Source organism: Schistocerca americana, chromosome 2 (assembly GCF_021461395.2).
Source record: "Schistocerca americana isolate TAMUIC-IGC-003095 chromosome 2, iqSchAmer2.1, whole genome shotgun sequence".
In the NCBI taxonomy this organism is placed as follows: Eukaryota; Metazoa; Arthropoda; class Insecta; order Orthoptera; family Acrididae; genus Schistocerca; species Schistocerca americana.
In genome coordinates, this window is record NC_060120.1 from 825471930 (window position 1) to 825491161 (window position 19232).

The 19232-nt window shown below is 40.6% G+C and overlaps 1 protein-coding gene across 1 annotated transcript in view; it reads left to right on the forward strand.

Moving 5' to 3' along the window:
* Positions 1-19232, forward strand: part of LOC124595444 (mediator of RNA polymerase II transcription subunit 12) — a 371808-nt gene that overhangs the window by 17363 nt on the left and 335213 nt on the right. Inside the window, exons 7-8 of the mRNA XM_047134188.1 lie at positions 7274-7521; positions 18255-18511. Coding sequence (XP_046990144.1) covers positions 7274-7521; positions 18255-18511 — 505 coding nt within the window. The remainder of the gene's footprint in view (positions 1-7273; positions 7522-18254; positions 18512-19232) is intronic.

Below are 19232 nucleotides of genomic sequence, written 5' to 3' on the forward strand. Positions count from 1 at the left end.
GTGACGATACAGGTCAGTAATGGGGAACTGCACTGACATGTGACTTTGACAAAGGCAAATTGTTACTGCTTGACATCTGGAATGAGCATTTCAAAAACAGTGAAGCTGGTCAACTGTTCATGTGCTCCTGTCATGAGCACCTATGGAAAGGATGATGAAACCATGAGTAGGTGATAAAATGTTGGAGGTCTATACCTCATCACAGGTTGTGTAGGTCAGAAGCTTGCCCACTCTGTAAAGCAGGGTAGGCAGCAATCTGTGGCACATCTGATGACAAAAAACAATGCTAGAGTAAGCACAAGTGTGTTCCCATGTTGGGTCAACGGCATCATCAGTGACAGTTGCTGTGGACATTGGGTCAGTGGAAACATATCGCCCCATTAGATGAATCTTTTTTCTTGTTACACCAGTCATTGATCATGTCTTGTTATGCCATCATCCTGGTGAACAACTACTTGAAGCATGCTCCGCACCATGGATGCAGGCCTGTGGAACAGTATTGTGCTATAGGGGACCTTCACCTGGGCTTGCTTGGGAACTGTGGTAGGCACCATGTTACTTGTGGGCTACGTGAACATTATTGCAAACCACCTGCAGTCCCTCATGCTTGATGTATTACCTGCCATTGGTGGTACTGTCCATCACAAATAACTGTCTGCGTTACAGTGCAAGAATTGTGCTATAGTGGTTTCAGGAACATGACAGTGACCTCATCTTGATGTCTGAACCACCAAATTTGCCTGACTGGAACCTGTTGGAACACATCTGGGATGCTATTCGATACCAGTTACGCACCCACAAACCAGTGGCCTGTGATCTATGGGAATTGTGTGTACACATCTGATACTACATACCTCCAGAAACATACCAAGCAGTTGTTGAGTACATGCCATGCGTTATTGCTGCCTTATGGTGTTCGAAAGGTGGACCAACACTCTTTTTTAAGCAAATGGTCATAATGTTTTGGCTCATTGGTGTATTGCCTTCCTGACTTGGGTAAAACATTAACAGCGAATGGAGTGACATTCATCACAAAAGAAAAGGCCTCAGAACTTCTAAAGTCATCATATCCGTAAGTACTAGCTGTATGAGTTGAGGCGGAGAGCAACTTTAGTAAAACTACTCCAAGTTTAGTTTAGTTTAGGTTAGTTATTTACATTTTTACAATTATAGTATACATTCTCAATGAGATATAGGGGATTGGTTGACCATTTATGTATTATCTCAAGTTACTTTTGTGTGTATACACACACACACACACACACACACACACACACACACACACACACACACACACACACACCCAGTCTCTCTCTTTAAAAAGCACTATGTTATTAAATATTCAAAAACTCTTCATTGGAGTAGAAGTTGTTAAACAGGTATGTTTTCAGTGTGTGTGTGTGTGTGTGTGTGTGTGTGTGTGTGTGTAAGATGGGGGGCAGTTGAGTTTTAAATGTGTATGTTGATGCTCAGTGCCTCTTGTGTGGTGAGCAGCAGTCTAATCTAATTTATATTCCTGTTTTACAATGAGGAGCCAAGTAGCTTCCCCTCTGACAATACAGCTCAGTATGGCACACTTCAGCCGTCATTACTAGGCACACACATTGTTTGGGTGCATTATAATTTATGTTGTTTATTAACCTCATTGTAATTAGCCATAATATTATTTGAATTTTCCATCGGTGCTTGCCAGTACATGTTAATAATATTAAAAAGGAAAACACTTCCTAATGGTCTGCAAAATTATATTTATTTGTTTATGAATCAGCTTTCAGCTTCTCAAGCCATATTTAGGTGATAATTGAATGTCAAAAACACAGATAAACATGATGTGTGACATTCACATGTAGTATTTGTGTGAAAGATCTAAAAATGAAACACAGTGTTTTCATAGTAAAGTGTTACATTCTTTACTGCATAAAAATAATTACATAAAAAAATCACTTCCAGCAATGACTACAGCCCTACCCTGATCAGTAATATGCTATGAAAAACGGAAATGCATAAAATTATGCCACTTCTGCATGCTGCCCAACAGCAGTCACTCAGTAGTTACAAAGCCTGTCGCAAAGTCCTATATATTCGCAATATTTCAGACAACCTTACAAAAAAAGTTAAAGTCCCGTAGTACAGACATGCATTTTATAATACCAGTAGCATATCACAATTTTTATTCAATAGTAAAGACAGATTACAACCCTTGGCATAGAGTGGTATGTACAAAATCATGTGGAAACAGTGTGGAAAAATACACTGCTGGAAAAAAATTAGTACATGTGGAAAGACGATGTCAGTTTTGATGTGATGAAATATATGCCACTTGGGGGATAGTAGAGTACTGAAAATGGTTTCAATATCATCTGCCAACAGATAGCGTAGTGACATAGCTACCAGACTTCCATCTGTGTCTACCCTGTATTAGGGGATGCTCACTGCCAGAAGGCTCAGTGTAGTGAAAACGTGTAAAGCAAGCAGGAAACCATGTCATGGAGACACTCGTGCTCCGAACTACCAATGAGTGAGTTTGAAAGAGGTCAGGTTGTGGCCTTCTGAGTGGTGGGTTGATCCTTTTGGAGAACTACCACACAAGTTGCTTGTGCTGCATCTATCACATGAACATTCTCACACCTGTAGATGATGTTATGGACATCCACGCAGCACAGACATCCGCCAGGATCGTCATATTGTAAGGGCAGCAATGGCAGATTGTACAGCACAGACAAAAGAGCTTGCGAGCCCAGATGTGTCAAAATGAACTTTTGGGAACTGATAGCTCTCGTATTTCCGGAGTGGACACTAACCAACACTTGATATGTGCAGATGTTGTTAGACCCATTCTGTTGCTGTTCTTGCAACAGGAAGGTGGTGTATTGTTGCAGCAAGATAATGCTCACCCACACACTGCCCATGAAACTGAATGTACTCTGCAAGACATGCAGTAACTTCCCTGGCCAGAGCAGTCTTCGGACTTGTCTCCTATCGAGCACATATGAGATAAGATGGAAGAAGAAGTGACTCATGTGACTTGTCAACCAACAACTCTTTATGTGAACAGGTTGAACAGGTGTGGCATAATGTATTCCAGGACAGTATTCACCATTTGTGCAATTGAATGGCTGCCAGAGTCAATGCCTGCTTTGCTACCTGTGGAGGCAATGGGTGTTTCAGGATCGATTGATACCTGGTACACCAGAATTCCTTATGCTATTGATCTGTTAATATAATCTTTTTGTGTACTCCATATGCACTGTAGGGACAATAAATCTTGAGTGAATAGCAAACCCCTGAAAGGGTGTCCTTTTTTCTGGTGGTGTATAAAACTGACCAGTCAGGAAGAGCTGTGGTAATTAGGCTAACTAAACTGAGGGCATTGGGAGATTAAGGGAGAAAGGTTTATCATTTCACAGAAGACCATTCACATGACATGTAAATTTTTACATTTTGTTAAGAAAAGCTAAACGACAACCATATTGGAAGTATTGGAAATCAACAAACATATGACACAGAGGGCCAGCTTAGTTTTGAATGAGCAGACTCAATTTCCTTTTTCCCCTTTGCTAAGTTAAGTTTTTGTTACAAATACTAGAGTCAGACTGTAAATTCATTTTATTTCTTGTCAGTTATTAAATGGATTGCCACATAAAAAATTTTGTTTTCCCCATATTTTTAAGTTATGGAATTATTTTTGTTTGGCAAAAATGTAAAGTTTACCTATGTAAACACTCTGTGTCATTTTTGTATCTTCTGTACATATAATATCTGTGTACCTCGCACATCATGTTTATCTATGTTTGTGACATTCAGTTGCCATCTGAAAATGGCCTGATAAGCTGAAAGCCAATTTGTGATCAAATAAATGTAATTTTGCAACATGAGGAAGTGTTTTCTTTTTAATGTTTGTCATAGTATTAGGAATTCTTTTTTAGTTTTATTTCTTTCCTTGATATACAGTAAGTGTATGAATGTACTGAAAGTATGATGGAGTCCTATGGATGAAAATAATGAACCAATGGCAACCTTCACCAAAGAGCCAAAGAAACTGGTACACCTGCCTAACATTATGTAGGGCCCCTGTGAATATGCAGAAGTGCCACAAAATGACATGGCATGGGCTCGACTAATATCTGAAGTAGTGCTGGAGGGAACTGACACCATGAATCCTGCAGGGCTGCCCATAAATCTGTAAGAGTAGGAGAGTTGGTTGGTTGATTTGAGTGAGGGACTAAACAGTGAGGTCATTGATCCTGTTGGATTAGGGTAGGATGGGAAAGGAAGTCGGCCACGCCCTTTCAAAGGAATCATCCTGCAATGGCCAGAAGCGACATAGGGAAATCACAGAAAACCTAAATTTTGATGGTCAGATGCAGGTTTGAACCATCGTCCTCCCGAATGCGAATCAAGTGTGCTAACCACTGCACACCTCGCTTGGTAAGAGTAGAAGGGGGTGGGGATCTTTTCTGAACAGCATGTTGCAAGACATCCCAGATATGCTCAATAATGGTCATGTCTGGGGGGTTTGGTGGCCAGCGGAAGTTTTTAAACTCAGAAGAGTGTTCCTGGAGCCACTCTGTAGCAATTCTGGATGTGTGGGGTATCGCATTGTCCTACTGGAATTGCCCAAGTCCGTCAGAATGCACAATGGACATGAATGGATGCAGGTGATCAGACAGGATTGTTACGTATGTGTCACCTGTTAGATTTTTATCAAGATGTATCAGGGGCCTCATATCACTCAAACTGCATACACCCCAGACCATAACAGAGACTCCACCAGCTTGATCATCCTGCTGACATGCAGTGTCCATGGGTTCATGCGGTTGTCTCCATATTCGTACATGTCCATCCTCTCCATACAATTTGAAATGAGACACATCTGACCAGGCAACAGCTTTCCAGTCATCAGCAGTCCAATGTCGGTGTTGGCGGGCCCAGGCAAGGCGTAAAGCTTTGTGTCATGCAGTCATCTAGGGTACCCAAGTGGGCCTTCAGCTCTGAAAGCCCCATATCGATGATGTTTCGTTAAATGGTTCCCACGCTGACATATCAATGAATGTCCTTTCTGTTGAGAATCCCTGACCTGGTCGCAATCAATTGATGCTGACACCCTGCTCCTTGTGTATCCTATGCTCGTCAGTTATGGCAATGACCAGTACAAGATCTGGTGACATTCCAGTCACATGGCGTGCTAAACTATTCTATCGTCCATAGTGTAAGGAATGAGCAAACCTACTGTAGGCAGATACAGTAGTGCCATTGTAAGGGAAAAGTGGTAGCTCATAATCCTTATTCTCCTCCCTTGTATCCAAGTAGAATGGGAGAAACATTTAGACTGAAGGCAGACATAACTGGTAAACAAAACTTCCTCACTGGCTGTTAAAATACTTCTAATAAAATGTCACTGCCAGTTTCGCATCAAGAGAGACGCACTTTCCGGTGATCCATACAAGAAATTAAAGCATTATAGAATTATTATCACTTGAAAATAGTGAAAATAGATATGTGTGACCATTAAACGTCACATATCACTGAGAGCTGTGTATTGACAGTTTTTTTTAAACATTCATGGTGCGGCAGAGTGATTGCTTAGAGCCAGGTCCCAGGTTCATTGTCAAGATAGAATCAGATAGTACACTAGAAGTGGTAGTGCATGATTAAACTGCTTGGTCTCAACCACATCACCCGAAGCTGGATTTCTATTGATGCGAAACCAGTAGTGACATTTTAATAAAAGTATTTTGACAGCCAGTGTGAGAGATGTTATTCATCATGTGAAATTTTGCAGATGTGTCTGTACAGCAAACATTTAAGAGCCATCAAGGCTGAAATGTGAAAAATGGGTGTTCAGAATCGTAAAGAAATATTTGTATCTTTTGAAATTTAGTGACTCATGAAAGAGTGTGAATGTGATCATTACATATATGGGGACTGTAAAATTTCATTGTAGAGTTATATAATTGAGATTTTCAAGCAATGAGACTCTTTTACAGATCAAAAACAACACAAAACAGCGTACCCTGCCTTATAAAAATGTAAGGCATCCAGAAGGGGAGGATGAAACGATATGAAACTTCACTGGTTGGGAGGTTATGTGACGTCATTTTAGTGATTATAAAATTGAGTCAAATTTATAAAGCACTTGATAGTGTGACCTCACTTATCAGAGTGCCTTCGCATCCCTTCTGACCTGGACGCATGTACTGATTTTGCTGGTAAGGATGCCATGAACCTATTGTATCCTCTCCATGGTAAACTGGCCCATAAACATTGTAACTGGTCCGTGATATCCAGGAGACTGACACAGGGATGTAGTTGATGTTGAAACTTGACCCACACATGTTCTATTGGGGCAGATATGGAGAACTTGTTGTCCTTGGGAGTGTCTCAACATCATGCAGACAGTTTGTAGATATATGTGTCATGTGGATAAACATTTTCCTGTTGAAAAGCGGCACCATGATACTATTGCATGAGAGCAAACACATGGAGGATGCATGATGTTCATGACATACATGTGCAATCAATGTTTCCTCAGTCATTACTAGCTGAGGCCTGAACTCATACCCAATGGGTCTCCAAATGACGACACCAGGAATAACACTGCTGTACCTCTCCAAAACATTGGAAGAATGGGGCCTCTTTCCAGGTTGCCACCATATTCATCAGTGATGGTCATGGAGGGTAGTGCAGAACCGTGCTTAATTGCTGAACGCAATGCAATGCTGTTCGTCAGCAATTCATGTTTCCTGGTCATGGCACCACTCCAAACACAACTGTTTGTGTTGTTTTAATGGTGGCGTACGCAAGCGATGGTAATTCCATAGTCCGGCTGCAGTTAGTCTCCAACCAATGGTGCAGGATTGCAAAGAATGTTTATGGAGTCCATTACTTGTTCTTGAATGGCAGGTTTAGATGTGAAGGGGTTGCAGTGTGATTGGTGCACAATATGGTGATCTTATCTTTGGTGGTCAATCATGGTTGACTGCAATCTTGATGATGAGTCTTCCTGCCCTCATGTTTCCATACAGCCAAACATTGGGCGACTGTCACATCCAAATGCCCCACAAATCTGTTTATTGTACAATTCAACTAGCTGGCAAAATGGAGATGCACAGTGAAGCACCTTTCAAACTCAGGTAAACCTCTAGAGATTTATTTACTTGATTCTCAATTGACTTTATTTATGTGAAGTTAAGTGTTACGCTTTAACTTCTTTTTCCTTATAAAAGTCTGCAGAGTTGAACACTTCACCTTAAGCTTATTTATTTGTCTGCAGAATGGACTGGAACACTCATCAAGTTCCTGAAGGATCAGTTAACAAAGCTTCAAGAATATTATCAGCAGTCATGTTCAGGAGGTGGGGGTCCAGGCTCCACGCCGACAACAGCAAGCACTCAGCCAGGAGCTTCTCCTGCCTCTCAGACATCGCAGTCACAAACTCAGGGCTCCTCCATGAGTGATGAACTACGTACCAACTTACGGCAGTGGCATTACTGCGTGCAACTTGCCAAGTATCTTTATGAGGTTTGTTTTTTCTTACATTTCTTCTTATGTTTTTGTTTACTGTACAATTGATGAGCAGTCAGGAAGATCAACATAATTATATTTATTGGAGTACCTGCCAAGCAATATGCTGTTGTGATTCCAAAACATAATGAAGATTTGTGTGCATAGAGATTTTATACCAGTAACTCAAAATATGTCAATTACAGTCCAGCTACTTGTTTTATGATATGCTTGCTCTGTGGCTTTAATGTTTTTACCTACTTAGTTGACATTGAAATGATTTGAAAGAAGCTTTTTTTATAATGTAAACTATTCCATTGTAGTAAGAAGTAATCAAGGAATTCTTAAAATTTCCATTCTGGGTAAAAGATGATGTGTTGATAAGATTTGACATTTTTTTACTGAAATTTCCATGCTGACTTACTGCATATTTTATAGCCATGGGTTTATTACAAGAGCAAATGTAAGAGGGCAGGAAGAAATTTCTCAGTCTGCCAGTGAGAGACCATGTTCTTATATGTAACAAATATGTTTGGTTTTCAACATAGTACATTTTTATGTCAGTGCGCTTTGTCCATCCTTTATCCAGTTTGCAGATGCCATTTCTGAAGTGAGGTTTGTAAAGGACTGCCAAAACCTCATGGTTGGATACAAAACATATTTCAGTCTAGAGTGTTTATTAACAGCTGATGACTGCTGTATTTAACTTGTGTGGCAATGTTTTGACTGCGTGGGCAACATCTGTTCTAGACGTATAAGTCCATGCAGCCACGCCTAACGCTACTGCCTTAATGCTCCCTTATTAGCCTGGTGTAGAGATTCAACCTTGCAACTCTTGTGACTTATCTCAGGGTCCAGCCATGATTTCTTGAAGTCAAGTAGCTATAAAACAAAACACTGCTTCTATACACAAATAAAGTGTAGACTGGTTCCATTTGACTCTGTATATTGTCGTAAACCTTCACAAATGGTTAAACATTATGTGGGAAGTTACTACTCTCAGAACAACTAATATTACTCTCTCAAAGACCTCTCGTTAATGTGTCTGTGAATAGTAAGTCTGCTTATAGTCATATTCATCTTCCTTGGGGCCAGAGATCTTCCATGGTACCTGAGTGCCTTCATTACTCCTTGCTCCACTGGAATTACAAATGCTCCCCAGGAGGTAGACTCCGCACTTGTTGAGTAATACTTTCCCATAGTATGTGGCCTGATGTTTACAAACTAAGTGTGATCACACACATTTTTACTGTAAGCTGTATATTTGATGTACATGATAATGCCCTTCCATAGATGGCATGGATCACTACAAGTCATAAATTTGTTTAAATGTGGCAGTCTGTGGAAGTCATAAATTGCCAGATTGGCTGTACACAACAATTTGTCCCTTTTCCATTTTTCCATCAAATTTAGTGTGTTCCAGGAAATATTGTCCATAATATTTTTGGCAGATGAAATCAGCTTCAGTTTTTGGTACTGGGCCACGGACTTGCATCCACTGATTTACCTTTGACCACTGCTTCATTTCTGGTAGGGATTCATGGATCCAAGTCTGAACCACAGTAAGCAATTAGCGCTTAAATGAGTTGGATCTTTGTAAAATAGGCCAAATGTTGTAATGGTTTTTGCACTTTCTTTTGGTCAGCATTCAGCATGTATGGAACCATCTTTTACAAAAGCCTATTTTGCACATAGAATGTATGATATTAATTCTTTCGATATGCAAATCGTATCAGTTATTTCACATGCCTGTAGCCATGGATAATAATAATAATAATAATAATAATAATAATAATAATGTCGTGTGATGAGGGCCTCCTGTTGGGTAGACCGCTCGCCTAGTGCAAGTCTTTCGATTTGACGCCACTTCGGCAACTTGTGTGTCGATGGGGATGAAATGATGATGATTAGGACAACACAACACCCAGTCCCTGAGTGGAAAAAATCTCCGACCCAGCCAGGAATCGAACCCGGGCCCTTAGGTTTGACAGTCTGTCGTGCTGACCACTCAGCTACCAGGGGCGGACGTAGTCATGGATAATCTGATACCATATTATACATTTTCTCAGTGTTTTCATTTGTGGTTGCAGTTATGGGATGCATTCCACAAGACTCATTCTAAGAGAAATATGTCTACATTTGAATTTGTTGTTATGGTCCATCAAGTCATCTCCAACTCCTGGTGATATGATGAACGATACCCCTCCATACATCCCTGGACATTGTCTTGGTCGTCAGTTCTTCCAGGTCATTCCAGTGCTTTCATTGTCCATCTTCTTCTTGGTTTTCCTCCATATCTTTGACCTTCCATTCTTCGGAACGTACTTGGTGAGCCTTCTCCTCTGACAATATGCCCAAAGTACATTAATTTCATCTGAGGTATTTTGACCTCTGAAGGTAGTTTAGATTTTATTTTTTTCAGGGCCATTTTATTTATTTATTCTTTTTTGGTCCATGAAACACTCGAGATCCTTCTCCAAACCCACATTTCAAAAGAGTCAAATTTCTTGCAATCTTTTTTTTCCATTACTCGCATCAGTACAAAACTATGAGAAAGATAAAAGTTTCAGCCATATTTATTTTAGTCAGTAGGGACCATCCCCTATCCATTAGAAACTTGTTTAATTTAATTGTAGTAGTTTTCCCAAGTTGTACCCTCTTTCTTCTTTACTCAGTACAAAAGCTGTTATTTGTTTTCATTGATCCTAAAAATATGTATTTGTAGACTTCCTCAATGATATCTTCATCTATCACCACATTAGTGTTCATTCCTCGTGTCAAAATTTTTGTTTTCTTCAGTTTCAGCCTTAAGCTAACCTTTTCACTTTCTTTTCGTATTGTTTACTACCATACTTTTAATGTCTTCTTCACAGCGTGCTGTAAATGTTGTGTCATCTACACATCTTGAGCTGTTTATCAAATGTCCCCCCAATTTTAATTTGAATACATCTGACAGACAGTCTTGAAAGAAACTAGAACAGAACGGGACCATAATATGTTGGGTAGTTTCTGAAAAGTAAAATTAAAATGTTTCATCAGAACATTAGGAGGCTAAAAAATAAGATAGATCAGCTTCTTGTGTGCCTAAGTGATGTGGCAAATTCTGAGATGATAGATGTTTTGTGCTTCTCTGAACACCGTGTGACCACAGGAATGGATAACTTAAATAGCACAACTAGTACCATTTTCATGTAGAGTTAACGTGGAAAAAGGATGGGTTGCAACACACATAAAAATTGGAGACACAGTCAGAAATATTGAAACAAACAGTTTGTGTTCAAATCAGAATCTAGAGGCATATACTTGTGATATGTTACTGCAGGGAAACTTTCAGATATTTATGAGAAATCTGTCACACAAGAAGAAACAGTTAGTAGTTTGTGGAGATTTCAGTGTAGATTTCTTAAAAGATACAGACAGGAAAAATGAAATGGAATCAGTTTCAAACTAATTTCAGTAGTTAATTTTCCAACTGATTTGCAACAAGGCAGCAGGATAACACATTTATAGACAGTTCTCAGGCTGCAACAACGTGTACCCAATTGTTAATGGGCTATCTTATCATGATGCACAATTATTGAAATAAACGACATAGCTCCTTACAGCACGGAAGCTAGTTTGTACAGAGCAATGAGAATAGGCTACAGTATTTTAAGAGTAAGTTAAAAGAGGTGGTAGGGGATGAGTTATATAGTGAAAGTGATGCTAATATCAAATTCAATTTATTCTATTATGAATTTGTGTCAGTATTTTAAAGTAGCTTTCCTAAGAAGTTAGCCAGAAGATTCATTACAAAAACAAGTAAGACTTGAACAACCAGGGGAATTAAAACCTCATGTAAGAGGAAGAGGGACATTTGTATAAAGATGAAAATAAGTCATGGTCAGATGTTACTTTGATACTACAAAAAATGCTGAAGTATTTTAAAGGAAAGTCATAAATGTCCAGCAGTATGTATTTTCTGACAGAAATCAATAATGCAGATAATAAAATTAAAACCATACGGGATATTGTAAATTCACAAGTAGTGAGTACTTAAGTCTCTTTCAAAATTTAGCAGCAAAAATAGCATTAAATCATTCAGTTTCCACATAACTTTAAGGAAATGGACGTTGCATCAACATCCTTCACTGAAATTAATAGAATTACAAAAACTCTATAAAGCAAAAGCTCATGAAGGATTTATTGAATTTCAGACAGATTTCTGAAAAGTTGCTCTTACATGATATGTAATGTCCTCAGTGACATGGGTAATACATCACTAGCACAGATAATTTTTCCAGGCAGATTAAAATATGCAATTGTTTAACCACCTTACAAGAAAGGTGACAACAATCATTATCCCCCAATTTCCTGCTGACATCTTTTTCCAGAATACTCGAGACAGTAATGTACTCAAAAGTAGCCTCACATTTAAGCAGAAACAATTTACGTAGCACATCAGTTCAGATACCAGAAGGGTTGCTGAACTGAGAATGCAATTTCTACATTCACCCACCAAATATTGTAAGTCTTAAATAATAGAATTCTGCCAGTTGGTATTTTTTGTGATCTTTCCAAGGTATTAAATTGTGTAGATCATTTTACTCTTTTAGAAAAACTTAAGTTTTATCAAATAGATGGCATTACACACATCTGGTTTAAATCATACTTAACAGACAGAATGCAGAACATTGTACTGAATAATTCAAACAATGTTGAAAAGGTAGAAAATTTTAGTGACTTGGGAGAAATCACAAAGTGAATACAACAGGTTCAATTGTAGGTCCAATCTTATTCCTTATGTATGTGAATGACCTTCCACTGAACATTTAACGAGCAGAACTGGTACTTTTTACATATGATACTAGTGTTATAATAAATCCCATTAGAGAGAAAGCAACAGAAGCAATTTTAATGACATTTCTCGAAGAATTAATTGTGAGAAAACACACTGTTTTCAGTTCTGTATAATGAACAGAGTCTTACCAATAATTAATGTTGCATATGAACATGAGTCAGTAGATGTGGTAAAACACTCACATTTTTGTAACAATATTAGAGAAGGAAAGTTGCTACCCATCATATAGCGGAGATGCTGAGTCGCGAGCGGCACAACAATTATGTGAATCTTTTTGTCGTAGCTATAATTGTGTGAATCTTTTTGTTGTGCCCATCATGACTCAGCATCTTTGCTATATGGTGAGTAGCAACTTTCCTTCTCTAATATTGTTACATTCCATCCTGGATTTTCCATTGTTCTAATTTTGACTCCAAATTTTTGGGTGTACGTTTTGATGAAAACATGAACTGGATGAAGCATACTACTGTGTATCTCTAATAGTTCAGTTTAACTAAATCTGCTCTTTCTATAACTGCTAGTCTTGGAACCAAGGGAATCATCCAGCAGACATATTTTGTACATTTCCACTCAATAATGCAGTAGGGAATAATTTTCTTAACTCACTTGATTGCGCAAAAGCAAGCAGTGAAAATAAAATGTGGTGTTTACCCGCGGTAATGGTGTAGGTACTTCTTCAAAAAGTTAGGCATTTTAATTGTACCACCACAATACACATATTTACTAATGAAATTCATCATAAATAATTTATCGCAATCTGTGGAGAATAATGATGTCCACTCCAACAACACTGGAGAAAAAAATGACTTTATATTACCCATTATCAAAACTGTCTGTGGTCCAGAAAGGAGTTCAATATGCAACAAGAAAATTTTTTTGATCATTTGCCCAATAACACAAAATGACAGGCAGCAAAGCAAGTTTTAAAACTAACCTGTCTTCTGGACAACTCATTTTATTTGATGGATGAATTTCTATTTAAGAGACAGTAGCCTCTAAAAAAGGTACATATGTCCTTGACTCATTCCACATTGTTTCAATAAAAGACCCAATCAAATGATCTAGGGAACATGTACCTAAGTAGCTAACTCTCACCATTTATTAATTGTTGAAAATGAATAAGTAGGCTAGATACACACATTTAACTACTTGGGTCCCCCTTCTAGTCATGACTAGGTAAATCAGTTACTTGCCAGATAAAACCATGAGCTTAACAAACCTAGTAAATCTTTGCAGTTGTGAAACCAACTTTTCAGTTGGGGACAGATTTAATTTTACACTTGTGATAGCTGTCACTTCCTTCCCTGGTTTGTCCTTATCATACCAAAAGTCAGTCATCTGTTTTTTCACGCAATCATATCAGTCCATGTCACACTTGTGAATGAGATAGAGAGACTGTGTTTTTCTTTGGTGAAATACCAGTTTGGCATAGGTGCTATAGTGGAAGAACCATATTTTAGAAAATTGTCTTTTGTATCCTCCATTGCAGTGAGATAACTCTCAATTGGAATCTGAGCATCCATCTGCAGTAACTATGGCTAACATCTTTCAGTCCAGCCATCAACCAAACAACAGAGTGCTGCAGGTTGCTGCATCCCAAGGCACCTGTTTCTCTACTGTAGCATATCATAGCTTCAGAGCCATTGTGGTATCTGATGACACCACATCTTCTGAATACAGTGGTGCTATAGCCATCGCTAGCTCCCCTCTGCGTGCCACATGACATATATAGTATGTGACTCGCCAAGCAGACGACATCAGGAGTTCACATCTATGGTTCTCTGGGCCAGGAGCCGACTGCACAAATAGTCCCATAATAAAGGGTTCCATTCACTACAGGGCAGTGCACACCAGTCAGAGCCTACAGCCTCACATACTGCATCTAGACTGCTGAGTCTTTGCAAGTGCGTCAGCCATGGACTACGCCCATGTACAGATGTTTCCTGTCTATGTCAGTGCTACCCTGCTAGGATGTACCTAACTCAGTAGTGTAACAGTGTATCTAGTACTTTCAAGATGTCAACCCCTATCAGATCAGGACAACCTTTTAGTTGAAACTGTTTTCTGTTGTACTTGCTTAAGGCACTGTATAATAAGGTTCACTTATTGTTTTTGCTTCCTGGGCTCATCTGTGCATTGTAGCATGCACCTCTCACAGCATGATTCAGCATTGGCGACAAGCTAAAAGCTTATTTTCTGTAATACTCTCATCGCAACTGTGGCGAAGAGGGCAACATTTTAGTAATGACTGTTTGGTCCCGAGACTTCATTCCCTGTGTCATCTTGCTTAACTGTGTAGCCCTCCTGTCTTGTATTTGTGTGCCCTCTGTGCAGTATTTTTTGTGGTTCTGCTCCACATTCAGATATAGACCAGTTATTGGCTGTTTCCTTTGGCTTACTTGCATTTGTGTGTCCCTTCCTTACATTCTATGACATTGTGTCTATTTTGTTTCATTGTCTGTTGCTTCTGAGTTACACATAGTAATTGCCTGTTTCGTGCTTTCCAGTTCTTTGCTAACACAGTTTTTTATGAGAGACTTTGCACTGTGTGCATCATAGGGCTTTGATCTTCATTTATGTATGCACAGTTTCCACTTAACACGTTTGATGGCTGTATACCTTTTTTTCATGCCTTGATCCTTGCTAGTGATAGTGTACATTATTTAATTTATTATTGCAGTATTTTGCTGAGTTAGATGCTTGTACTGTTAAATGCTTCTGTTCTGCTCCCAATGCTTTACTGTAAGTGTTAGAAACTCTTTCAGGCGAACATGGCTTTGATGCCATATATATGCTTCTCGCATTTTAGCCACATATGTGGGCATTGATTACTGTGTGTCCTGTGTGCTATTCATTTGTGTTGAGGTAACTGTCTGTGGTAAAACAATGTTAAGAGAGACGATTCATCACTGCTAGCTGCAGACAGTTCAACATTCGTTAATTTGAGATTGTGCATTTCTGTGGCCAGTTAGACTGTTCAGTGGTTTCCGGTTATGCTCTCATGGTTCTTGGACATTACGTGACTGAATAGTTGTTCAAGAAGACCCCTGTCAGTCAAGTTGACTGATATCATATACTTATTTGTCATGGCTGATCCAGCACAGGAACTGCCACGGACTCAGCTTGTGCAGTCATGAGGGTGGTCTATACAGCTGTTGCTCCACATACATTTCGTGTAGTGTGCAGTGACAGTGCCACTTCCAAGTGTGGGATATGTCGTCAGAGCTTCTGCCCTCAGTCTGGCAATTACAGCATACCTCCAAGCTTCTCTTCCAGCAGCTTGCCTGTCCCAACATTGCTTTGGCCCAGGTGTGTTCGACACAGACTCTGCCTCCTTGAATTTATGGCCTACATTCTTCGCACAGCTGCCCCCATTGATTGTCTTCTGTCTCCTCTGGCAGCTCAAGCAGTGTGCTATTCCTCTTTGGCTCCATCACTTGCACAGGCCCCAGCACCTCCTCAGTCTCCAGTTCCTCCTCCTCGGTCTTCATCACCTCTTCAGGTTCTAGTGCCACCAGCACCCTGTCTGCTGGCCTCCTTGATGCCCCCCCCCCCCCCCCCCCCCACAGCTCCCCAATCTCTCATCTCTTCTCTTGTGCGTCCTGTGCCCTCTCCTCCTGTCCCCTTTGTGACCTCCTCGTCTTGGTCCAGTGGAAGCATCAGTCAGTCCTCTGTCCCCTCCTATCACCGCACCTTGTCCCCTCCACTGACCACACCTTGTCCCCTCCGCTGACTGCACCTCGTTCCCTCTGCTGACTACAACTTTTCTCCTGCTGTCATGTTACCCTTTATTTGGCTATCCTTTGTGCCTGCAGCAGCATCTCCTCCATAGGCAAGAGGGGTGCAGGAGCCATGGCTGATGGCTTTTGATCCACCCACCAACCAAACAGCAGACTGTCGTGAGTTGCCACTCAACCAAGGTGCCTGCAACTCGGCCACAGCACATCGTGTCTACAGCAAGCATTGCGGTATCTGGTGGTGCCAAGTGCGCTGGATACAGTGATAGCTCGCCTCACTAAGACACATGTTGCAGTTTCCTATTATTCTTCCTCTGTACAGCTATAGAGGATGCCACTCAGCTCCTAGCCAGGCAGTTGGTGTTGGGAGCTTGCAGCTATGGTTCTCTGGGCCAGAAGCCGACCGTGCAAGCGGTTCCACAGTTAGAGTTCAATTCTTCACACTGCAGTGCACACCAGTTGGAGCCTGCAATCTTGCGTACTGTGTCCAGACCACAGAATCTTTGCAAGTGCTTCAATCGCAGATTATGCCCACATACAAAAGTTTTCTGACTATGTCAGTACTACCCTTTTAGGATGGACACTGTACTTAGTGGTTGTGTTAGCATCACAGTGTGGCTTATACATTCAAGAAATTGTCACTGTGTTTGGTCTCAACCCTTATCAGACCAGGACAATCTTTTAGTTGAAACTTCAAAAGCTTTTTCTCTGTTGTATTGCTTGAAGTACTGTCTAATAAATTTCTATTGTTCTTTTCGCTACGTGGGCACATCTGTTCATCGTAGTGTGCACGTCCGACAGTGGGATTGATCACCATCTCTTCAGGGGATAATATGTTTGGGATCGTGTGTAAACAAACATGCAATGTCAAAACATCATGCTGGTTATTGTGGACAATCACATGTGATGAACCAACATGAAGTGTGATATCTTCAACTGTTTGTCACCTGTCCGACCAAATTAACTGACAAATATGTAGTCTGTACTGAGTTACATTATACAGTTACATGACCTGTATCCATTTGTGCTAATTAAACATACTGAAGCAGTGTGGGCACAAGCCAGAACCCAATAAGGAAATAAGAATGCTTACCAACACCTGCAAGTTCAGCATTTATGCCATGCCAACATTTCCACAATTACAACCCAGGTTCTAGGGCAATAACCAGCATTTCAGGGTATTTCAACAGCACTTGGTGTGCGATGCACATTACCTCAACTGCAATAAGACCTACATTGTCTTGTATAAAAGCAGGTAGTCCTGCCAGGGTGGGCATGTTGATACAGCCTGCCATCCTGTCAGCATCTGCTGTGTACGCTGCTGGTGTGAGGCCGCCAATGTTCTTCATGTTGGTGCACGTCATTGTCGGATGGGGCAAGGGTCAAACCATTGCCCTCCTAGTCACAGAGGCGTTGGGCACCTGGCAGCACCTGGTACTACAGCGGGGTAGGATGCAGCTGCCCTGTCAGCAGTGTAACAATGTAAGGCTGCCGCATCTGATGCAACACTACCAAGGTACGGTGACTGTACAAGTCCATGGCACTATTGGGGCAGCAGTGGCCATTGTCCTCTTGACACTGCTGATTGCCACTGTAGGACGCAAGATTGATGCTTGACCATGCCTATGGAGCATGGACACTATGGGTCGGCATTGGGTCCCATCACCAGACAAAGGCCTGTAAATGCTTTAACTTGTTGGCGTACTAAATAGTTTACAGGCATGCCATCTGCCTTGTAGCAGGCACGTTCTCCATATGCCAGCATCCTGTAGCCTTTGCCAACCCATTGAACCCACAATGCCCAGCTGAGAGAGCTATCGTTGCCTTGACCACTAGAAGAATGTCACTTCCACCCCTGTGTAGTGGTCTTGCACCGCTGACCCTGGTACATTTTGGCACCCAACTGGACATGTGATCAGCCATCTTGCTGCACCACTACAATACTTAACACTGTCATCATATGTATGTTGCACAGGAGCATGACAGCACAGTTGTACCACTAATTAAGGAAATAGATTGAGATACCTTATACTGTTCGGAAAGACTGATGTTCCAGCCATAAGAAATATAAATATTGAACGTGTAATTTATTTTGATGGTGTTGAATTTTTAAATCGATGCCTTTTCTGGTAGCAAAAGCTTACAATTAAAAAAAATGTTGTTATTATGCAAAGCAGGAGGGCCTTCTCGAACGACAAGAGTTTCTGCAGTGGGTGCTGGAACTTCTGGACCGCATGCGTTCTTCGAGCAGCACAGATGATGGAGTTCTACGATTATTGCTTCCACTCGCTCTTCAGTACCTTGATGAGTATGTTCAGTCAGAACTCCTAGCCCGTCGATTAGCGTACCTGTGCGCACGCAAATTAGCACAGATGTCACAGACACTGCCTGATCCTGCATCACCTGCCCTTGCATCTCCACAGAGTCCAAGGTAAGGATCTAGCTATCGTTGCATTGGTAATTGTCAAATAAGTGTATTCTTTCAGCGTGAGGAAAAACTTAAATACCACACAGATCCACTGCCTAATTTACTTTGAAATATAGATTTTTGCAGTGTTTCTCCTGGCAGCTGGAAATTTTCTGGAAGGGCTGTTTTGGCTTTTTCCTACGTTTTCATGTTATTCTACCAATGTTATAAGTAAGCAAAAATTTCAGGAGACCTTTGAGGTTGTTTAACAAAACCTGTATCAGGTTGAGTAAATGAACCTGGGATATTCTTAAGTGGAGGCCGTCATCTGCATGTGTATTTGAAAGGAGTGGGGTAATTACCTAAAGTCAATGGAGGTGTATTGTAACACTGTCCTATTGTTACATGTGTAGGTAATAATTTTGTTTGGAGGTGTTACATGTGTAGGTAATAATTTTGTTTGAAGGTGGCAACTCATGGTGTCGTGGTTCAGTTTGCTGACTCTCGATCAGCCCCAGTTTCAGTTCCTGGCCAGATCAGGGATTTTCTCTGCTTGGGACTAGATGTGTGTTTGTCCCCATCCCCATTTCATAATTATCGACATGGAAGTCACCAAAGTGGCATCAAACGAAAAGACTTGCACCAGGCAGCTCAACTTCCCACCCCTACCCCAACCCCAGATGGGGACTCCTGTTCAAAAATGCCACTTCACTTTTTTTTTCTTTTTTTTTCCTTCTTCTCTGAA